Source organism: Pituophis catenifer, unplaced genomic scaffold, assembly GCF_029215685.1.
Source record: "Pituophis catenifer annectens isolate HBS135680 unplaced genomic scaffold, rPitCat1.0.hap2 SCAF_4, whole genome shotgun sequence".
NCBI lineage: Eukaryota > Metazoa > Chordata > Lepidosauria > Squamata > Colubridae > Pituophis > Pituophis catenifer.
In genome coordinates, this window is record NW_027256884.1 from 15749767 (window position 1) to 15774766 (window position 25000).

Genomic DNA, 25000 nt, shown 5'->3' on the forward strand with positions numbered 1-25000 from the left:
AGACAGTCAAAGAAACGATGATTAAGTGGGCTCAAAATATCAAACACACAATACCTTTGGAAAAATGGGAAAAGTTCTGGCAGGAAAACCTAAAGTTAACGAAAGCAACGGCGTACAAGGAAAACCAACTGAAAATGTTTTATCGGTGGCATATGTCTCCAACCAGATTGGCAAAAATACAACCTAAAAATAGCCCAATTTGTTGGAAGTGCAAAAAGGCACAAGGGACTTTCTATCATTTATGGTGGACATGCCCGGCAGCAAAGAAATTTTGGTCTAACATCAAAAAATGGTTGGAACAAATAACAAAAACACAGATTGAAAAAGAACCAGAAACATTTTTATTAGGAATATTTAACAAATCATACCCTAAGGATATTAAATATCTTACAATTCACATATTAACTGCTGCAAGAATAATCTACGCAAGAAATTGGAAACAAGAAAAAATACCAAGTGAAACAGAAGTAATAGGGAAAATTTTAGAATGCGCTGAAATGGATAGGTTAACCAAAGAATTACAAGAAAAAGAAGAATCAGACTATTATAAAATATGGAATAGTTGGTATAATTGGTTAAAAATTAGAAATATACAAAAAATATAGGGGATATATTACCGATTGATACATATATATGTAATAAAAATATTATTAGATTACAGAAAGGTGAAGGAATATATTATAAGTAGAATTGTAGAACGTCACTCTGAAAAAATGCTTAAGAAGAAATTATATTCTTTTTGTGTATATGTTGTATAAATGTTCGTTGTGTATATGTTACGTATGTCTTTTTTAATATTTATATTCAATAAAAACTATTTTAAAAAAAAAAAAGAAAAAAGAAAAAAAAACCTTTTTTTCTTTTAAATGCCTCTGACGATCCAAGCTGAGTTTTTAAAAAAGTCTCTGCCGATCAGGCGACTCAGCTTGGATCATCAGAGGCATTTAAAAGAAAAAAACCCTTTTTTCCTTTTAAATGCCTCTGACGATCTAAGCTGAGTCGCCTGATCGGCAGAGGCTTTTTGAAAAAGCCTCTGCCGATCAGGCAACTCAGCTGGGATCGTCAGAGCCTTTTGAAAGCATTTTTTTACAATCTCTTCGCCGAAGAGATTGTAGAAAAAATGGTTTTAAAAGTAAAAAAAAAAAATGGCCACGCCCACCCAGTCACATTATTCCCCCACCAAGCCACGCCCACAGAACCAGTAGTAACAAATTTTAGATTTCACCACTGCTTTGAAGATCTTCTAGTCCAACCTTCTATTCAAGCAGGAGACTCTATACCAGTGATGGCGAACCTTTTCGGCACTGAGTGCCCAAACCGGAATGTGTGTGTACATGTGCCAGGGTGCTGGAAACCTGAAGATCAGCTGGCGACAGCACGCATGTCCATAGAGGGGGCTCTACGCATGCCATAAGTTCCCCATCACGGCCCTATACCATTTTGGACAAATGGGTTGTCCAATCTCTTTAAAAACCTCCAGTGATGGATCTTCCCCAGCTTCCGGAGGCAAGCCATTCCATTGATTAATTGTTCTCACTATCAGGAAATTTCTCCTTAATTCCAAGTTGAGTCTCTCTAATAATTTTCCACCCATTACATCTTATTCTGCCCTCACATGCTTTAGAGAACAGGCTGATCCCTTTCTGTCTGTGGCAGCCCTTCAAATATTGGAAGAGTGCTATCATGTCACCCCTGTTCCTTCTCTTCATTAGACTAGGCATACCCAGTTCCTGCAACCATTCATCACATATGCCTTAGCCTCCAGCCCCTTGCAATCCTTGTTGCTCTTCTGGCCTCTTTCTAGAGTCTCAATGTCTTTTTCTAGAGTCTCAATGTCCTCAACCAACGACCACAATTGAGCCCAAAATTTCTGTTGCTAAGTGGAACATTTGTTAAGTGAGCTTTTCCTCATTTGACAACGTTTCTTGCCACAGTTGTTAAGTGAATCACTCCAGTTGTTAAGTTAGTAACACCGTTGTTAAGTGAATTTGGCTTCCACAATGACTTTGCTTGTCAGAAGGTTGGAAAAGGTGATGACATGACCCTGGGAAACTGCAACCGTCATAAATAGGAGTCAATTGCCACGCATCTGAATTTTGATCATGTGACCACGGGGATGCTGCAATGGTCATTCAGTGTGAAAATCGAAGTCACTTTTTTCAATGCTGTTGTAACTTTTGAATTATCACTAAATGAACTGTTGTACGTCGAGGACTACTGTGTTTCCCCAAAAATAAAACCCTGTCTTATATTTTTTTGCCACTAAAAAAGCCACCAGGTCTTATTTTTTTGGGGGGGAGGGGGATGTCCACTGACTCACCTCACTTGTTGCCCCCAGCTTCCTTTTCACTGTCAGAGACCTTCAGGAACTTATTCAGCCAGCAAGGCTTTGCTGAAGGACTCTGCAGCGGAAAACAGAGCTCTGGATCGATCCTCTGGGAGGTGAGAGGCTCTTTTTGCCTCCCCAAGCTCTTAGAAAGGTTCTGGAGCCTGGGGAAAAACAGGCCTTCCAATCTCACCAGAAGTTGGCAAATGGGCCATTTCCGGCTTCCAGGGGGGTGGGGAAGGCCGTTTTCACCCTCCCTGAGCTCCTAGAAAGGCTCTGGAGCCTGGGGAGAGAGAAAAACGGGCCTACCAGGCCCACCGTGCCATTGCGTGCCAGGAGCGGGGGGGGGGGGGAAGGTCATGCATGCATGCGTGGGGTGGGGTGCATAGAATTATGGGTCTGGGCACGCGTGCGTGTGACCCCCCCTCCCCCGTTTCTGGCACGCGATGTCAAAAAGGTTAGCCATCACTGCAATAGAGTTTCATTTTTAATGTGGGCTAGTGTGCTCGCAGTAAAAAAGTGACAATTTATCTTATCTTAATGGACACCCCTTATTTCCAATAGATTTAATCCTGTTTATTGAATTTTAATCAAGTACAAATTTATGGATTTTTAGTATTATAACTCTGTTCCCTTGTGTTCTTTTATAGTTGGATAGTTCCATTTTAGCATTAGAGATTTAGATTGATGCGGTTTCTTCTTGTCCACCTAAATTTGTTCCTAGCAGATCCAGTTCGGTACTCTTCATATCAATTTTGTTTAAATTAAGTTTTACTTCATTCATGCTTATTTATGTACTAATTAGATATATTGTAATTGGGTGAACTGTTTTTAAATGTACTATCAGTGACCAGACTTCCTTAGGTCTGCTTTACTTAATGTTTGTTTAATCTTAAATATTAACATCAGGGTGGATTTGATTTAAATCAAGTTGATTTAAACCACGATTTAAATCGTGATTTAAATTACTAGTAAAAAGGCTTGACTTAAATCAACTCGATTTAAATCATAATTTTTAAAGAGCAACTGTCATCTCTGTCCCGCAGTGGCGGCTCCTCTGACCTGCTGTTGACTCACCAACAGTCCCAAAATTGCAGAATATATAGCCTCCTGCTACATAACTAAGCTCCATTTCATGCTGAATAAACTAAATTATTAATGTATCTTAAATAGAAAACTATCTTTAGATAGATTTATACTCCAAAAGCATTTTGTTAAAATAAATTTGATGAAAAAGAATCTGATTTAAATTAAAAAAAAATCCGATTTAATTTTTTTAAAAAATCCATTTTTTAAAAAAACAAAATCAATTTTTATCCACCCCGATTAACATTGCTATGGGAAGGAAGACAATTGTCAGCTCAAAGATGACACAGTGCAATCCAGTCAAGTCCAGTTCTTCATTTGCTTACATCTCATGTACAAAATCTTACTATAGGAAAGCTATAATCTTACAACCTGATAGATATATACTCTGAGAGATTATAGGGTATGGTTACCCAGAAGCTCTTGCCCTCCCTTATCCAGTTCAAGATTGCACAGACCCTTAATTTGAACTTTTCTCTGGAATGTGCTGCCTCCTCCTTGCAAAATCACAGTGTCCCTGCTGAGATCCCTCCCCTCCTTCTCCAGGTGCATATTCCATAACACAAATGCTCTGCTCTGCATTTCCATCCTATCAGCTACATTTTTAAAGCTTTGATCGGTTTCTATGGCTACAGCAAAAGAATTGTCAAATGGTGTAGAAAGCAATCTTTGTTTGACTTGTCCTTTTATTATAACATTTTAGATACAGCGAAGAATATTGTTCCACAAAGTAAGGAGAGTTTGAGACAGCTAGTTACACTGTACAATATAGTTGGACAAAGTAAGGGGAGTTTGAGATAATTGGTTAATTATTCAAGCAGTGTGTCTTGTTTTTACTTAACAACTACTTCTGAGTCAGATTTTGCGCAGAATTCAATTGCCAAGTGACATTAAATGTAAAAATGCAAAGTGTTAAACTAAAGGTGTTTAAAAAACAAAAAGTTTAGCAAAATCAGCAATGGAAGAAGATAGAAGCAATTAAATAAAAATAACTTAAAAACCCATATGAGACACAAAGAATTACAAAGTTATACCTTCAGGATCTCTGGCCATTGGTGAGGATGTTGGGAGTTGTAAATGACTCTAGAGAAATTGTAGTAATTTATCTTTGCTATACAGGGTAGAATCAGCATATTAAAATGTATATCGAAGTAAATTAGAAGCCACTACAGAGACAAGTTTGGTGTAACATGAGTTTTAAAAAAATACCAAAAAGCAGGGTGGTTTTGATTTAAATCGAGTTGATTTAAATCACAATTTAAATCATGATTTAAATCACTAGTAAAAAGGCTTGATTTAAATCAACTCGATTTAAATCATAATTTTTAAAGAGCAACTGTCATCTCTGCTACTCCTTTGACCCACTGTTGACTCACCGATAGTCCCAGTGTTGCAGAATATACAGCCTCCTGCTACATAACTAAGCTCCATTTCATGCTGAATAAACTAAATTATTTATGTATCTTAAATAGAAAACTATCTTACGATAGATTTTTACCCCAAAAGTTTTTTATTAAAATAAATTTGATTTAAATCAAAAAAATCTGATTTTTTTGATTTTTTTAAAAAAAATCATTGATTTTTATACACCCTGCCAAAAAGTCATCTGGATAGTCCATTCTCCCATCACTATCAAATGCAGGTTCCAAGTAATATTCAAAAATAAACTAATGCAAAGCAAATTAAAATATTCCAAATTTGAAAAACAGACATGGTAAACTTTGTCAACAATATAATCTAAATAGTGTTTATATTATAAAGCTTCTTCAGTTTTAGAATAATCCAAGCAGCTTTCTACTGTAGGTCTTTCACTGAAAAGCTAATACTAATGTAACTGAAGGGAATGATAACAGAAGTTCTTCAGAAGATTTCCCTTTTCATTTATGGAAGACTAATTTGGTTTTTTAAAAATTCAATGTTACTTAGTAGATGACTCATTGTAAAATATAAATCATTAAGTATTTGAGTTTATGGAAGGTTATGATGCTGTAGCACAAGCTGCAGGCTCTGACCCAGAATACACTTGTCCTCATTTCAACTATAATTCATAACTTCAGAAGAGAAAAAAAGGACTTTGGCATGCACACATAGAAAAATAATTGGGTCCTTTTGAAGGAAAAGATTCTCTTTTAAATTGCAGCCTGATTGGAAGAGCATTCGTTTACCTGTACTAATTTAGTTTGCATTTCACTCTATGAAGTTAAAGAATAACAGAGTAAGGGACCATGGCAGTCTTCTAATCCAATTCCCTGCCTAGGAAACCCCCTACTCAGGAAAATTGCTATCCCACTGCTCAGGAAACCTTATACCATTTCAGACAAATGGTTGTCCAATATCTTTTTAAAAACTTTCAGTGTTGGAGCATTCACAACTTCTGGAGGCAAAATAATCTTGTGAATATAAACATAATGAGGCAGAGCCAGATTAACTGAAATTAAATTAATTTTCACTAACATCAAATAGATAATTAGTTGCGACTTTATTGAAAAAAATGTGTTCAGTTTAAAGGACAAAGTGGTCCATGGTAGACACACACAACTTCTGAAGGCAAGGTTAATTGTCCTCACTGTCGGGACATTTCTCCTTAGTGCTAGGTTTCTTTTCTCCTCAATTAATTTCCACCCATTTCTTCTTGACTTGCCCTCAGGTGCTTTGGAGAATAGCTTGGCTCCCTCTTCTTTGTGGCAATCTCTGAGATATTGGAAGACTGCTATCATGTCTCCCCTAGTCCTTCTTTTCATTAAACTAGACATACCCAATTCCAGCAACCATTCTTTATATGTTTTAGCCTCCAGTCCCTTAATCATCTTTGTTGCTCTTTTCTGTGCTCTTTCTAGAGTCTCAACATCTTTTTTACATCATGGCGACCAAAACTGGATGCAGTATTCCAAGTATGGCCTTACCAAGGCATTATAAAATGATACAGGTAGTCCTTGATTTACGACCACAGTGGAGCCCAAAATTTCGGTTGTTAAGTGAGACATTTGTTAAATGAGCTTTGTCCCATTTTATGACCTTTCTTGCCACAGCTGGTAAGTGAATCGCTGCAGTTGATAAGTTAGTAGCCCGATTGTTACATGAATCTGGTTTTCCCCTTTGACTTTGCTTGTCAGAAAGTCACAGAAGGAGATCACATGACCTTGGGACACAGCATTGGTCATAAATATGAACCAGTTGCCAAGCATCCGAGTTTTGATCACGTGATCATGGGAATGCTGCAAAGATTGTAGCTGTGAAAAACTGTCAAAAGTCACTTTTTTCAGTGCTGTCATAACTTTGGTCACTAAACGAACTGTTGTAATTCGAGGACTACCTATATTAACACTTCACGTGATCTTGATTCTATCCCTCTGTTAAAGAAGAGTTTATATTTCATTTTTATTTTTATTTTTTTGTTAAAGCGCGATTTACTCTTTCATGAGATAGCCGTTTATCTCCCAAAACAGAGTTGAATCCTCTTGGCACATCCTATCCTGCTTGGAAGCTGAATTATAGAAATATCCCCCTTTCCCCCCAGTTTTAATTTTCAGAAAGGAATCTCAAGGTACAAGAATCCTGATCTCTCAAACACTTTGGAATTTGGGGAAATTTCAGAGTAAGGAAGATAGCTGGTGGCAACAGGGATTTCCAAATTGCTGTTCCCAACACTGAAGGCAGGCGGGGATAGGAAACCCAGATGATTTTGAGGAAAGGAGGTTTGAGACCTCCCCCCCGCACCCCACCCCACCCCACCTACTGTTCAATATATGGACTTAGCCATTCCACTACAAGCAGATTCTGTTTTATTCAGCAGGGGTGAAAGGTGTGGTACTCTCAAAGATGAACACAAATGCAGCAGGGTTTAGGTTTTTCTGTCTGGACTTGGAAGTCCAGTTCATAATATTCTTGTGTTTTAGTTGTTGCAAAACCAGGCGTCATGAAAAATCATCTTGGGCCTTCCTTATTAACAAGCTTGAGAAAATGATTCTGGTCAAAATAGTTTTTTGATTTCTGACGTTGGAAGGGGGAAATCAAATTCAGGGCTGATACAGTAACTCTTTGACTTCTGCTCTGCAGTGTTTCCTGAGGACAATTCAGAATAACTTTTCAAGGATCCCAAACGATGGTTTGAGAATCTCTGACTCGGGAACGTGAAATCCTTCTCTGTTTCTTAAATCTTTTTAATTGCAATCCTTTGGAAAGATTGCTGACCCTGGCAACTTGCATCAGTTCATTACTTTGAATTTTATAATCTCTACCCCGTCTCTTACTGATCAACTTTTGCTGCAAATTTATTTATTCATTTATTGAATTTATATTGCCGCCTATTCGCCCATGGTGACTCAAGGCGGCTTACAGAAAATATAAAACCACACCAGACTAGGTGGCTCAGTGGCTAAGACTTTGAGCTTGTCGATCAGAAAGGTTGGCAGTTCGGCAGTTCGAATCCCTAGTACAGGTCTCCTGCGTGAGCAGGGGGTTGGACTAGATGACCTCCAAGGTCCCTTCCAACTCTGTTACTGTTAGCTGTTAACATTTAAAACAATAAAAACTAACAAAAAGAATCAACTATATTAATATAGTATAATATAACAAAATCACCCACCCCCCATCTCCCACCACCCCCGCCCCGGCGACTAATAAGTTAGTCTTATTCAATTGCGTTTAATGGCAAAGAACTCTTATTTAAATATTATTGTTTCCTTTGTTGCGTTTATTCTTCTTAAAAAGTACATATTCATTGCAAGTTGCCATAGTTGGTAACCTGTAACCTTAACAGAAGGTCCGAGTTTGAGGTGTTTTGCATTTGCTTGTGACGTAGAGATTAATGAAGTAGAAGGGGTTACCCATCCCCCAGTAGAATGTTGGAAATAATATTTTTCAAGAGGTTTGAGAATCCATCTGTCTGTCTGCCCTTGCCATGTGAAAACAATGGAATGGACACAATTTTGTGGGGAGAGACAATTTTACAAAAGGAAAAAAAGTAGAGTTTATAAGTGGTCTGAATCAGTTTGACAGCTGGTAGGGGAAACAAGGTAGAAGTAATTGAGCCGCAGTTCATCATGGTGCTGACTACTCTTTCTTAAGTTCTCCTCCTTTCTCTCTCCTAGTCAAATTACCCAGAATATCGGGCTATTCTGGTGCGCAAATGCACACACAAACAAGACATAATGCATTATTTTATTGCACAGAGGGAAATGTGGACCTGTTCCATGGTACTACTGGTAAAAGTGATTGGTAAAAATTCCACAACCTGTACTTTGCCATCTATTTCTATCTTGTTTGTTTTCATTCTATGTGTTTTGAGGTTTCCCCAGATCTATTACCAGAATCTGATCTCATGTGTTGTGAGGACTTCATAGGAAAAGAGGAGGCAAATATGTGAACTCAAAAACAGCTCCTTAGTTCTGTAACATGATCATTTGAATGGTAAAAACCATAAGTCTCCTGTGACGTGTGTTACATTGCCCTGCCCGTTTTGTATACTCAACCTGCTCATTTTGCTTTCCAAATATATTTGACGTGGTCCCCAGATGCCAAAAAAAGCTTGCCCACCCTGTAGCCTAGCTGTTTAATCCTTGCCCTATTATCTCTTGCTGCCATGTGAAATCTGTTTTGTACTTAATTAAATTTGCTTTACGTATATCTAATTAGATTTTTCACAAGCAAATATATCTTAGCAAGCTTTAGAGTCAAGTTTCTATTCTCTCTTAATCACCTCAGAAACCCTTGTAGGTTTCTTCTTGCCTGTCATGAGACTTTTTTTGGGGAAGTGTTAAAATACGTGTTTCTATTTAATCGTGCAACTGTGGGCACTAACCTAATTTTTGTGAGTGGAGAGAATTGGTGACTGTCTAATTATTATCAGGGCTTATGAGTTTTATATATTTGTGTCTAGTTTCAGTCTAATATAGTTACCATGTTTCACCGAAAATACGACCTACCTGGCTTGATTTTGCACCCAGTATAAGTCCTACCTCCCAAAATAAGCCCTAATTAAGACCCCCCCCACACACACACACCAGGGTGCACGGATAAAAATTTAGCTAGGGTGGGGATGGGGGGGGTGGAGCTGCCCTACTACTTACAGTTGCAGCCAGGCCTAGCACACCCCGACACCTGCCTTGCCGGCCCATTTCTTCTGCAGCCGGCAAGTCTTTCCTGAAGGCCTCTGCAGCCGATAACAGAGCTCCAGATCGATCCAGAGCTCTGTTATCAGCTGCAGAGGCCTTCAGGAAAGACTTGCCAGCCGCAGAAGAAGTTGCTGAAGGCCTCTGACAGTGAAAAGGAGGCGACACATGCAAGTGAGGTGAGTCAGTGGAAGACACCCCCCTGAAAGTAAGACCTGGTGCCTCTTTTTGATGGAAAAAAAATATAAGACAGGGTCTTATTTTCGGGGAAACCCGGGTAGATAAACAATATGGTAAATAAAAATTAAAGTTTCACTAGAGTTATCTGTTTACTTTTCTAGATCCACTGTCCCTTCAGGCAATCCCTCATGCCCTGGTCACCTCATGGCTTGATTATCGCAGTGCATGCTACAAGGGGTTGCCCTTGAATGCCACCTGGAAGCTTCAGCTGGATCAAAATGCAGCGGCATGAGAAGTCATGAGCATTCTTCAAAATGCCCATGTAAAACCTCTGCTTCATGAGCTGCACTGATTGCCAGCTTGCTTTTGAGGGAATCATTTTTGTTCAGCATTTATTTTATAGTACCTAAAAGCTTTACATTCAATCTTTTTATCTGGAATGGTATAGGGTCTCCCGCTTGAGCAGGAGGGGTTGGACTAGAAGACCTCCAAGGTCCCTTCCAACTCTGTTATTCTGTTGAAAGGTCAGTAGTAAGGTCCTCAGATGTTTACACTAAAAGAACATTTTTTGAGAGTAGATGTAGCTATGCGTAGCAAAGCATTTGATGAAAAATCATAAAGAAAATTGGCTTAAAATTCATATTCATTGGATATCCATCACTGACATATAACCAGTCTACTAAAACCTCTCTCTAGGATCTTCACCCTCATTCCCCTTCAGACTGAGTTTCAGGATGCCTGGATGTGACTGTAGAAATAGTACACTGCAGATTATCCTAATTTATATAGGCAAATGTGCAGAATCAGTGATCTGTGATTTGAACATTTTATATAAAATATAAAGTACAAAGCAAAATTAGGCATATTTTTGGAAACAGCGGAACCTTTTAAGCCAGGGGTGTCAAACTTGATATCATTGCGGGCCGCATCAGCATTGTGGTTGTCCTCGGGGGGGGGGGGCGGTGTGGGTGGCCAGGGTGGTCATGGCCAACTGGACGTGGCCAACTTGACGTTGCTCATGTGGGCTGGTCAGTGTTGGGGAGGAAATCCAGGGGTTTCTGGTGAGTGGGGCAGTGGGCAGGAGGCTTGTCCCACAGGATGAGGTGAGTAAGGTGACACGGGACAGGGTGAGGGTGCTTGGCGCATGCCCAGGGAGCAGGGCCAAGGCAACGCTGTGGATCTAAGCTTGGCTGTGGTCTGGCTGGATGGCCGCCACCAGGTTGCAGATTAGCGCCCGGTCGGCCTGGGCTGGGACGAGTCACTGTGGACCAATCCTTCTCTGTTTCCAGGATGGCCCCGTGGACCGAATCTAATCACCTTGTGGGCTGGATTTGGCCTGCATGCCTTTTTTTTTTTTTTAATTTGATTTATATGCCGCCCTTCTCCGGAGACTCAGGGCGGCTTACAATGCGTTAAGCAATAGCCTTCATTCTTTTGTATATTTTATACAAAGTCAGCTTATTGCCCCCACAAACTGGGTCCTCATTTCACTTACCTTAGAAAGGATGGAAGGCTGAGTCAACCTTGAGCCTTGGAGAGATTCGAACCAGCAGAAATTTCAGGCAGCTGTGTTAATAACAGGGTGCATTAAACCCCTGTACTATCAAGGCTCTGTACTATCAAGGCCTTGAGTTTGACATCCCTGTTCTAAGCAATGCAGCATAAAGTACCTCTTTTGAATCCTTTCCATAGTTCTACCATCAGTCACCCAACTTTGAAAAGATAAAAATTAAGCTTTCTAAAACAAGCTTGCATATGGTTCAAATGGATAATAAATGGTAGTGTTGTGATGTTTTAATTATCCAAAATCTGCCAAATCTGATCTCTTCCATAAATTCTTATCTGGCTGTCAGCTTTTTTTCCCCACAGAATTAAAGCAGAAGCAAGAGCGACGTCCGGTCTTAAATTAATATGTACCATTAGGAAAGTCTCACTTGATAAAGTAGAACTAGCAGCAATATTGGGTTAAAGTTTCGTGGCTGTTACCAAAACCAGGAAGGTAGAGAAAATGTGTCTCTATCCAAAGGAAAATAACTTTTAGTCCTTTGCATAGAGTAGATGGGGCCAGCATTATGCAAGAAATGCAAATATGTAAAATAAACAAAGAAATGTTATAAATAAATAGTTCTCAGCAGTTGCTGATATATATATTTTAATTGTGGCCTTTTCTCTGCAATGAATTGCTTGCAAGAAGTTCCTGGATTCTTGTGTGCTTGCATAATTTCAGCTCATTGTGCTAGGAAGAAGCATGATAATTGCCTTCAGAAATCGTGGGTGCTCCATCATGGGGGGGGGGGTTAAGAAGAGACTGGACAGCTACTTGTCTGAAATGGTATAGGGAGATGGACTAGAAGACCTGCGATGTCCCTTTCAGCTCTATTCTATTCTACTGGTTATGTAAAATTTAGCAAGAATGGAAACATGAGGAATCTCCCCTCCCCCCCCCCCCAAAAAAAAGTCAGATAAACAAAATTACTTATAATTTTTTAGGCAGAATTTAAATATATTCCCGTAACTTATTCATCAAACAAGATTATTCCATGACACACAGCTTGACTTGACAATAGCCTATATTTTCAAGTTAATTAAAGCGCACCAGTGTTACCTAAATAGAAGCATTGCTTGATTTCAGGAACATCTTTCCTAAGGGCCCAGCAGTAGCCAGCCAATATCCTAGGACTCCACCTGCAATGCAATGTCCTGGTGAAATTGCTCACTGTCTGACTGCACCAAGCTTTCAGGGTGAAAATCCCAGTGAGGGCACAAGAGTAACATGTAGGTCGGTAAAGCTTTAGGAGATCACTCGTTATTTTGCAATACTTTTCTTCTTTCTGATTTTCTGGAAAGAATTTTTGCAGACGTTTTTGAATGATTTCCATCCAGCGTCATTTAATGCTTTTCAGCTTCATTTAATGCTTCATCGAGCTAACATCTTTACAAAACACCACTTCATCATCTTGGAAGAAAAAAATCGTTAAACTCATGATCATTGTGCTTGTTAGGCAGGAACAATAACCATCTGATGAATGGTCTTTTGGCTCCCTCCAAACAACAAGGATGGCAAACACCAAAGAGTGCGTGTAAACCAGGGTGGATAAAAATCAATGATTTTTTTAAAAAAATCAAAAAAATCAGATTTTTTTAATTTAAATAGGATTTTTTTTTATTTAAATCGGATTTTTTTTTATTTTTATCGAATTTATTTTAATAAAAAGCTTTTGGGGTAAAAATCTATCGTTAGATAGTTTTCTATTGGAGATACATAAATAATTTAATTTATTCAGCATGAAATGGAGCTTAGTTATGTAGCATGAGGCTGTATATTCTGCAACACTGGGACTATCGGTGAGTCAACAGTGGGTCAAAGGAGTAGCAGAGATGACAGTTGCTCTTCAAAAATTATGATTTAAATCGAGTTGATTTAAATCAAGCCTTTTTACTAGTGATTTAAATCATGATTTAAATTGTGATTTAAATCAACTCGATTTAAATCAAATCCACCCTGGTGCAAACCCTGTAAGCATCCTGTTGGAAGTCCAGCACAATGTCATACAGCAAATATGAGGTCCTCATTTTCTTGCCTTGTTCATTCACTTCACAACCCAGGAAAATGTCATAGTGTTTTTTGACAATTGGGATGAAATATTGTTTCTGAGATTTTAAATGTCAACTCACCATGCGAGTAACAGAACGTGTCAGGATTATTTCCAGAATTTTATGGCCATGGTATGCATGATACTTTTATAATCAGTTGTGAGCTCTGACACCAGACTGACCAACAACTGCTGTCCAGAAGAGACTGGGCTCATGTGTAGACGTGTTCAAACATGACTCAACGTGTAGAGGGGCTATTCTGTTCTTGCTGTCATGCCTTTTATCTTTGTCTTGATATTATCTATGCCAGAGAGCAATAATAAACTAGATTTAGCTCAGCGATTGTTACAATTACGGTACTAACATTAAATATACAACTATAATATCACTAATTGAACAGAATAACAAAGGTGGAGTCATAAGAAAAACTAATTCTGATAGAAATAGATCTGTTTTCATTCTTAAATTTCACATGAAAAAAACCTACTTAGAACACCTATTGTAATCCCTGATACAAAATTATTGCTGACCAGTGAAATGAGACTAGACATTAAATCCTATGAAGAGAGATTAAGATATCCAGTTATATTTAGCCTTGAGGGTAGAAAACCAAATAGAGATAAAGTTGGATTTTATGTCTAGCTGAAAAGTGGAACACAGAAAAGAAAATTCTATTTTACTGTTCTAGGGATAAAGGACATTTAAGCTACAAGACTGCAGAGTTCTCCAGATGGCAAGTGTAATTGCTGTTTTTAAAAATACCGAGTTTCTCATTATTCTAGATACTATCATAGTGTTGATTGCAATACCATTCTTTTCATGAACACACACTTGTGTGTGAGCGATGAGGGAGCATTCAGACAAACAAAAATCTTGTTTACGTGTTGAAATTCTATATTGCCTACTTTGTGTTATGTCTTTATGTAGTAATTGCATCTTGGGGCTCTAGATCAGACGATGAAGTTCTTTTTTTAAAAAAAACCTCTGACAACTTAGACTGTTATCTATTCTAGATTACTTATGGTTGTTAGGGCACAGGTGAGATGTTAGGGTACAGATAATGAAGTAGGTGGTTTTTTTTTTTTTTTTTTAAATTTTCTCATCTCTTTTTACTTTGAATCTTTCTGACTGATATCTTAGGCAACTCTGAAGTAAAAGAATGGTTAAAGGATCCAGTCTGGGTCACTCACTGGAAACAGAGGTTTAGTCTTTTGAGCTTTCGGACTAGTGGTGGGTTGCTATTGGTTCGCCCCGGTTCAGGCGAACTGGTAGCAGTGGCGGCGGGAGGCTCTGCCCACTCGCCCAGACATCATCAAATACGCTCTGCGCATGTGCAGAAACTTCTGCGCATGTGCAGAAGTGGCACGAGCGAACCAGTAGCAAAGGTAAGTGAAACCCACCCCTGTTTCGGACTCGTGTTGGAACCCATCTTCAGAGAACTTTTCTCTACCGAACGTATACTTTGGGTTGTTCTATGCATCGTATTTATGTGGTGCCTGGTTGGGTGTGGTTTCTTATGGGGTTGATTGGGGCATTGATGGTTAGCTATTAAGTCATTGGCTGTTGTTTCCTTGTGCTACCAAGTTAAAATTGATGGTTAAAATCATCAGGTTGGTGTGACATTATTATTATTATTTTGCACTGCTTTGATAGCACCAGGAGTTGTTTTTCAGGCAATTTTACCCTGCTGTTCTTTTTCATAGCACTGCTGCCATAATTACCGGAAGGGAGTATTTGAGCAGTAGTATTTTCAAGGGGAATCATGTTTTACCAGTGTGCTGTAATCAGATTCAAAACTCAGTTGCAAGAAGAGAGTTAGATGCTAAATAGAGAAATCATTTTTGAAATACTTTCTTCATTTCATTGTGGAATATCCCAGTATACAATTGCTGAAACCTCTATTAATATCAGGGAGAAAACATACAACATATATAGTATATAGATCAGGGGTGAAATCTATTTACCTTCTTTACCGGTTCGGAAGCACACGCACCTGGTTAAAACCAGGAAGTAATGACACCCGAGTGGCGATTGCTACCGGATCGCCGAACCACAGGGTAAAATCGCTACCGGATCAGGTGATCTGGTCTGATCAGGGAGCATTTCACCCCTGATATAGATGTATATAGAAGAGCTGGGGAAAAAAACCTGTCACTCATAATGCTTTTGATGTCCATCATAGTCAAGATGAAAGCACCACAGAAGTCAAGAGGAAGAAACACCCCATAACCCTTGTTCAACCATAAGTGTCTGAATGCTTCAAGTATTACTCTCTTGTTTACGTATAGCACAATAATTTAAGTAGACATTATCTACTAGTCAAATGTCATATTGGAATGCATAATATTTAAATCTGTTTATTTTTCTTTAAAGCTTCACAATGAAGATGACCCTGCCGAATCTACAATTGAACAACCGTCCACCTCTACGGAAACTGCACCAGCTTGTCAAACAGAGGCACCTTTACCTGAAGTGGATACTTCCCCTCCACCTTATTGTAGCATCGCTACAGAAGCAGCTGCACCAACAGGTACTGCCTTTTTCATGATTATATAACCACCCCAGGTATTTTTAGCAATGCTGAAATAGTGCCACCAGCACTCCTGTGCCTGCTTCTGCTGACCTGCTTAAAGATGCTTTGCTCAGTTCTTTCATGCAGAAGTCAAGTGATTTTGTTTCACATATCACCGCAAACAGGCTAAATTGGATGTCCATGCAATTAATTTGTCTGAACGTGCTTCCTCTCTATGCATGATGAGATTAGCGTGTTTTGTTTAATTGATGTTGATTAAATGTGGATTATACTCCCAATAGGATAACCATACAATTTTTTTAAAAAAGCATCTTGGATTTAATTGGTTTAAATCAATAGAGCCGCGGTGGTGCAGTGGTTAGAATGCAGTACTGCAGGCTACTTCTGTTGACTGCCGGCTGCCTGCAAATTGGCAGTTCGAATCTCACTGACTCAAGGTTGACTTCGCCTTCCATCTTTCCGGGGTCGGTAAAATGAGGACCCAGATTGTTGAGGGCAATAGGCTGACTTTGTAAACCGCTTAGAGAGGGCTATAAAGCACTGTGAAGCAGTATATAAGTCTAAGTGCTATTGCTATTTAATTTTATATAAGAATAATTGCATAGAAAGGAAGTATGTTTTCTTGCTTTTCAGTGGTGTGTATATGTACATACCATTTTTAAAAAGGACATGAGTTTCTTGTAGGGTAGGAAAATCTAATGCAACAATATGAAACATTCCTGTGAATGTAGTTAAACTCTCCAGGTGAAACCCATTTTGACCTGCATCCAGAAAACCCAACAGCACCGGAGCAAACTCAGTTGTTCCATAATATGGGCAGCATGATAATGTCTCCTCTCTCTGTCCCCCTCCCCCATTTAAAGTTTTATAGCACTGGAGAATTACATACAATGTTTTCCAGATAGTCATATTGGATTGGTTGATTCTAGCTGAAGGAGATAATTCTGAAGGTATCTCCACACTCTGCTACATAGGACTTCAAACTGCACACAGAAATCTATTGTCTCCCACTGCAAGGCATGCAGCATAGATCAGGGATATCAAACTGGCAGCCCACGGGCTGGATGCGTCATGCACAGGCCACACTTACCATGCACAGTTCCACAAAGGCAAAAAAACATTGTGATTCGTCATGTGACATCAACGTGATGCGGTGAGTTTCACACCCGTGGCATAGATGTATTGTGCCTATAGCATTTAGTGCCAGGTAACATGTGGGCCACTCTACTTTAAATCAACATTTGTTTCAAACTGGCCTATAAAGGGAATGTGAAGCACCTTACAGTACTACAGCTGGTTATGAGGAAAGTATGAGTTACTGTCACAAAATCTTCCTGGCCTTCCCAGGTAGGACTGTAATATTCCTTTAGGCATAGCCTCTAATTGTACACCGAGAGCTAGTTGTTAATCCAGGACAACCCCAGGTCGTAGGCCTGCTTCCTCTTAAGTAATTGAAATTTGAATTTGAAATTTATTTATTTATTCGGTCAATGACCAGCAACATCAAACAACAAAAGGAGCGATTAACAAAACAGGAAACACAACCAGGATTGAGAAAGAGAAGCAGGTGCAGTTATATGCCAACAGCTACAAAACAAATCAAGCATGGTACTCACTCCAAACACCCCTCACCACAACAACACCCTGTCCACCCACCCAAGCTTCCTCTAGAGACAAGGACTGGCTGTTAGGCCTAGAGCCATTTTCACCCTGGCACCTTCAGGTTGTTCTGACCTAGGCTTCCTGAATCAGTAAAACACACGAGTAGTCCCAAAAACCTCTTTTATTGCAACAGCTGTGAATTCTGCTCATTCGCAGATGAGTCCCAAATAGTTGTAAAGAGTCCTTCGGGATAAGGCTGATAATCACCCACCTTTATCTCCCTTGACACGCTGCCAAAGATCTAATTGGCAAAGCCATACTGAGTCCAGAATCAAACAGAGCTTCAGGCTTTAAACTGAACTGAATTAACAACGTTGCTTCTTGCAAAGGCCCACGTGCCTTTGCTTCTCTTTTAAGTCTTATGGGAGGGGCCAATCATCTCCAAGCCCTACTCCCGAGTCATCCCTTTTGTTTTAATTGTTCTTGCCTTCTGGCAGCTCTGCACATGCGCGCACTGGGAACAGGCTCCCCCTGTTCCTCTGCCTTGCTGAGGTCCGACTCTGGAGGCTCCAGAGTCTGCACATAACTCCCAGATGGCCCTTTCTCTGCCTGTGGCGCAGAGCCCTCGTCCGAGCCTTCCCTAGACTCTAGGACTGGCTCATGTTCCTCCCCAACCTCTTCACTGTCCGATTCCGTTGCCAGCTCCGCAGGGCACAGGCGGATCACAGTACAGGATTGCCATAGCGGAGATGAGTTGAGCTGTGGGAACGGGATGTGGGAGGAAAAGATAGCTGGGGGATTGTAGCCAATATAAAATTCTTTCTTCTGAGAACCAAGGACTTTCCCACCAGGTGCGAGGAGGTGGGATCTGAGACCAAGTGACCCTTGGACTGTGACCTAATTGGATCATGTGATATGACTTACATGGGCAGGGGAAAGAAAACTTTACTTTTAACTAGGGGGAAACCCGAGCGGATTTTAGAGTCGGATTTCCCCAGATGTGCCAATATGACATGCCTAATAAACCTATACCTGCCTGCCTTGGAGTTTCGATTCCGTTGGATGTGTTACTTGCAACCCTGACACTGGCAGAGTTCCGTGTTGAACTAACAGCAGCTTTCTCTTATCTGGATTTAGCCCCTGCTTGTTTATTTCCCCACCCAGAAGAGTCTCTTGTTCTTTTACAGAAGTGGAATCGCCCAACGACTTTTACCCAGTGCCGCCTCCCTACAGCGTAGCTACCTCTCTTCCCACTTACGATGAGGCGGAGAAGGCCAAAGCTGCAGCAATGGCAGCTGTGGCAGCAGAAGCAGCAGCGCAAAGAGTGAGTAGGCAGTTTGTGCTATGTAATCGCGTACTTTGGAACCTACACCGCATAAGTCTGTGTTTTGTATGCACCGTATTAAGTGTTTTTCCTAGTTCTACTGTACGTTTGCTTAGAGTTTTTTTTTTAAAGGATACATATTTCTTATTTAAGCATGGAGGTCTTTTTAATCACTTCAAAACTTAATCGCTGAAAGGGGCACAAGGGGCACTTGCCTGTAACGGTAACTACCCAAGCAAGTGCAGCCTACAGGTAGTCCTCGGTTTACGTCCCCCAATTGAGCCCAAAAACTGTTGCTAAGCGAGACTGTTACTCAGTGAGTTTTGCCCCTTTTTACGACCTTTCTCACCACAGTGGTTAAGTGAATCACTGAAGTTGTTAGGTCAGGAACACAGTTGTTAAGTGAGTCTGGGCTTCCCTATTCATTTTGCTTGTCAGAAGGTCTCAAAAGAGGATCGCATGACCCCAGGAAACTGCAACTGTCATAAGTACAAGCCAGTTGCCAAGCATCTGAATTTTGATCACGTGACTGAGAGGCTGTTTCAATGGTCCGAAGTGTCAAAAACAATCATAAGTCCCTTTTTTTCAGTGCTGTTGTAACTTTGAACGGTCACTAAATGGACTGTTGTAAATCGGGGACTACCTGTATTTAGAAACTCAGTCGGTGCAGTGGCTTTTTTCAGACTTTGACAAGCAGCAACGGCAGCTTCTTTTCCCCAATTCCTGATAGATTTCTGTAGATACTAATGGGTTGTATTTAATCTGACAATGTCACAAGTTAAAGTGCCACATAGTTATGCTACATCGGGGCTCAGCTTCCTAGACAAGTAATAGAATTTACACAGGGTAGCCCCCTTTATTTAATCTGTGATGCAAGTTGCAGGTTCTAATTTGTAAATACTGTGCATATTATGTTAACAGTAATATTTTTATGATATTGTATATTGTATACTGTTCACGCAATCCCAGAAAGCATGTAATAATACAGTATAATCTTGTATGGAGAGCAGTAAGCAGTTTTTTAAATATACTTCATGTAATGTTATTAGATTATATTTCATGTAATCCTCTTATATATATAAAAAAATTGCAATGAATCAGCGACAAATGGTTGAGCAAAATTCACTTTATGTGTTTAATAGGAATAATTTACCGTTAATTTCCCCCCCCAAACTTTGAATTACTGGGTTTCGGTGTCCTCGGTTTAACTTCATTGTATCTTAAATTTTATTTAAAAATTAATTTGCAGAGATAAGAGTTTTAACATTTTGACTTGTACAGAATGATTTAACACACGTTTAGTTCTTCTGTCTTATTTTCTTTACATGCTTAGCACGGCCATTTTAGGGAGTCTAGGAGTCTGTTTGATGAAATATTCCTGAGTCCACCAGAGGTATGGTTCCATTCTGTGAAGTTTAGATTTTGCAGTGAAGTTTATTTATGGCAAACAGTCATTTTTTTTTAAAAAAAAAAATCTTTTCCTTTTCTAAATAAAATTACCCTCTCAAATAAATACTTTTCATAAAATGAATACTTTCATAAAAGAAAGTGATTTATGTTGCAGTTCTGTTCATTTCTGTTTGGAAGTGTCCTCTTGCATGCAGTAAGATTATAGTCCCAGTAAAATGAATACAAGGCACTAATGGATTATAATATCTCTTGGCTGCTATTTGCATTTGGTTTCTTTTTTTGTATTGTGTTTTTTGACTGTTTTAATTGTTTTTATGATTGTTCGCCACCCAGACTCGCTGGTTTGAGATGGGCGGCTGTACAAATTGAATAAATCAATAAAATGGAAAATAAATAAATATCAAAGGGCAGTCCTACATGGATTTATTTAGAGGTGGGCTGCACAGAGCAGGGTAGGGCATATTTCAACACATTATGCATGGGTTGATTTTTGTTCATAAGGATATTTAACTCTTTTTTTAAAAAAAAACATTTTTATTAGATTATAGAATAAAATACAAAAATATGAAAGCAAATAAGAGGATACAATGGGAAGGCAAAAGGGAAATAGAAGTGAGGAGGGGAGGAAGAAAAGAAAAAAAGAAGAAAAGGCGTTGACTTCCGACTCCCTCTGTTGCAGTAGAATAAAACATCGAACCTGAATTTTTTACTTTTCCATAATAATATAAACTAGACATTTCTGTAACAACAAATCAGTCTTAATTCATAAAACCCAAAATCAAAGTTTCCTTTTTCCCCCCATGTCAAGCACAAAAGGCCAGAATCCTCAAGCACAAAAGGCCAGAATCACAAAAGAACTTACTGATATATTTTTTTCTTTAATCAAAACATTCAATTTAGCCATCTCTGCCAGTTCCATTAACTTCTGTAGCCCATTGTCCATGGTAGGAATTGAAGTGTCCTTCCACTTTTGGGCATACAGTAGTCTTGTTGGCGTCAACATATATAAGACCAAAGTTCCATTTTTTTTTTCTAAGTCTTTTTTCATTAAACCCAGAAGAAAAGTCTCTGGCTTCAGAATGTCCATCTCCATTTTTAGAATTTTCTGTAAGGATATTTAGTTCTTATAATTACGGAGAATAATTATAGAGGCATTTTGCTTAAAAGGCCAGACACCATGAATGAGGGAGTGGAGGTCATCCACACTCCAGACTGCTCCAGGGCACTCATGTATTTATGATATACACTTTGCTTTGAATTTGATCCTCCCAAAAATACTTCGGAGCACTCATGCGCCAACATTGTAAAGCAGCTATATACCTTCTTTCAGAATTACAGAGTTGCCCTCAGTAATTATAGGTAGTCCTTGGCTTACGACTACAGTTGAGCAGTCTGTCGCTAAGCGAGACAGTTGTTAAGTGAGTTTTGCCCCATTTGTACAATTTTTCTGGCTACCCTTGTTAAGTGAATCTCTGCAGTCATTAAGTTAGTGCCACAGTTCTTAAGTGACTTGGGCTTCCCCCTTGACTTTGCTTGTCAGAAAAAGTGATGAGGTGACCTGGGCACACCGCAACCGTCATAAATATATGCCAATTGCCAAACACTTGTAGTTTGATGTGGGTGACCACGGGGATGCTGCAACGGTTCTAAGTGTGAAAAACGATAATAAATCACTGTTGTAACTTTGAACAGTTCACTAAACAAACTGTTGTAGGTCAGTTACCTGTACTCAGTGATTCTTGGAAAGGACCCAGGTGCTTTTAAGAAGTTTCCCACAGATGTTGCATGATGCTTGAGCTGCCTCTTGGAGATATAATTGAAAGAACTAAATAGTCCTAGTATTCATTTATGTAGCTCCTAATACAGATTAGAGAGCTTTTAAGTTTTAGAGTTTAGATGCTGTTTCCAGTACAGGGAGCAACTGAGATTTGGATGAAATTGGGGGGGGAGGAGGCTATTTCTAAAAGCAAACAAGGTTTCCAATGCAATTAATTTTCTAGTGGGAGACAAGTTCAAGAATGAATTACACTCCTTAAATCTTAAATCTATTTTGTTGTTGTTGTTTGTGTGACTAACTTAGTTGTTTACCAGAATAAGGGATCAGATTCTACTATTCTGAAATATGTTCGCTTAATGTATTTAATATTTGTGTGTCTGCTCACTGGAATATTCAAGGATAAAATTATTATTAAATTACATAATAAAATAGTTAAACTATTTTTTTTTTATTGCAAAAGTTTTACAATTACATTTTCACCCCTTTTTTCATCCCCCCACCTCCCTCCCCAAACTTCCCATCCTCCCTAACCCTCCCTAACCCTCCCCCCCCAGACTTCCCTATTACATACTCATAACTAATAACACTAATATATAAACCTGAACCCATCCCTCCCCCTATATAATTTTTCCTCTTTATCTCTTTACATTAAAATATTTCTAATACATTATTTTCAAATAAAAGCTATTTGATACTTTCTAGTTTGGTATTTGTTCTGAACATATTCTATCCACCTTTTCCATTCCCATTCATAAGTCTCTTGTGAACCATCTTTTAAATACACTGAAATCTTCGCCATCTCTGCAAAACTAGCCATCTTCAAAGTCCATTCCTCGATAGTAGGCAAAGCTTCATTCTTCCAATATTTACCTATCAGCAATCTTGCTGCTGTTATCATATACAATATTAGTTTTATTTCACCCCGTGTAAAACCCTTAACTATACCCAATAAAAACAATTGTGGAGAAAATTGAATTTTTTTCTTCAAAACATTCTGCATGACCCACCAAATTTTTATCCAAAAAGCCTTAACTTTCCTACAGGTCCACCAAACATGATAATACGTAGCATCCAAACATTCGCATCTCCAACATTTTGGCTGAACATTAGGGTACATACATGACAACTTTTTGGGATCTAAATGCCATCTATAAAACATTTTATAAAAATTTTCCCTCAGGTTCTGCGACTGTGTAAATTTAACATAGTTAAAATAGTTAAACTATTGATAGGTTTCATGTTGATGACTGGTTATTTAATCACCGTCATAAATGAATATATCAGGGGTGAAATGCTACCGGTTCGGTCAAACCGGTAGTAAAAAAGGCTAGTGGTTCGCCAAACAGGTAGTAAAAAAGGCTACTGGTTCGCCGAACTGGTAGTAAAAAATGTAAAAATAATAATAATAATTCCAATGAGCGACGCGTAATTGTCAGAACTTTCTTTTTTTTTTACTTTTTTAGCATTTTTTTACCACCTATTCGGGTTTGGCGCATGCACAGCCAGCGAACCGGTAGTAAACTGGTTCAGATTTCACCACTGGAATATACCCTAGGATATCTGAATGTAAAGTTCAGATATGTGTTTCTCATTCTCTCATGTGGTTATAATAATATCTTGCACTCTTCATACATTTCTCATGTAATTAGGATCAGCAGATTTAAAGGGTTATGTATCAAGATGTGACTTGATACGATTTTCAATAATTAGAGAATTCAGTGCTTTAACTCCTTCTAGACTACTGTTAAAAATAATTAATTAAAAACTAGCAAAATCATTCTATTTCTATAAAAGAATTAACATTTGTTGGCATATAATTTTGACTATCTCGATTTAGAGTTATAGTACTCTAATCCAGATTTTGTGATCCTCTTTATGTTTACCCTATTCAAATATAATTTCAGGGATTCTAAGGTTATAGCAATTTAAAAGGGAAATAGCCTGTTTATTTGCTTATTTTGGCAAATAAGTTTTAATGATGAAGTAGCAAGTTGAAATCTCTAAATAAAGATTTTGTTTATTTCAAATATTTTTGGAGTGTAGAAAGTGATGCATGAATTTAATATGCTTTAAAGGATACTACTTCAGTTTCTGGAAAGTCTTTTTAAAGAAATAAACCTAGTGTTTAAGAATAATTCCCAGTTTAAAAAGAGACATATACTGAGTGGATTTTTTAAAAAAACAAACACTTAAAATAGCATAGCAGCTTACCTTGTTTCAAAGGATAAAGTGCATGCTTTCTAAATTAGCTTGCATAATTCTGCTGAGCATTCATCTGCATATTTGTATGAAAAACAGAGATTATTTTGGGAAGACTTGCAACGTGTTGTGCTGCAAATTTAGTTCTTTGAAATTGCATGCAAATAAACTGCTTTAGACAATTTATAACAGCGGGTGGGGGGGGCCTGCCTGCCTAGACAACTTCATGTAACATTTTTTAGGACGTTAGCACCCTCTGGTGTTTGAATATCAGCAAAGCATTAATTTTAGAATGCTTTCAGTTCTTTGTGGATTGAATGTTGTGATAGTTTTTACTATTGTTGTTGCATGTTTGGATGGTCGTGCATTGCATGTCTCAAAACTGGGGGATGTAAAATGTTAGTGAAGTATCAGTTGTATACTTACTGTATTTTGTAATTTATCAAAGTTATGAAATTCTGAAGTGTCACATCCTTCCCATATGGATCATTTGCATGGCCCCACTGTGGTCAACATGTGGATAAAAACATTTGGGTTTCATGATTAGTTCATTATTGGTTTGCCTTATAAATATATTTTCAGTAATCAATAATCTTGTCAGCCTAGTGTCTTTTCCTTTGTATCCTTCTCCCTTTGGATGCATTGTTTGGCCAATATATACACATCAAGTATTAAGAAATAAAAACTTTCCTTCTGAATAGAAAGCATAGATATTCTTACATTCTTACTTGCTTTCCATTAGACATTATGAGAAAATGTTAATTGAATGTGTCTAGTGAAATACTCTGCCAATGGACATACATTAGGGCAAAATAAAATAAAAAAATAGCCAGATGTTGCACCGTATAAAAATATACTT

At 38.6% G+C, this 25000-nt stretch overlaps 1 protein-coding gene across 2 annotated transcripts in view; it reads left to right on the plus strand.

The window, feature by feature from the left end:
* The window catches only part of NDFIP2 (Nedd4 family interacting protein 2), a 47899-nt gene that overhangs the window by 10467 nt on the left and 12432 nt on the right, over positions 1-25000 (plus strand). The window contains exons 2-4 of one of the 2 annotated variants that reach the window (XM_070942822.1): positions 15670-15826; positions 18619-18755; positions 20089-20148. In XM_070942822.1, coding sequence (XP_070798923.1) covers positions 15670-15826; positions 18619-18755; positions 20089-20148 — 354 coding nt within the window. The remainder of the gene's footprint in view (positions 1-15669; positions 15827-18618; positions 18756-20088; positions 20149-25000) is intronic. The other variant, XM_070942824.1, reaches the window with a different exon arrangement.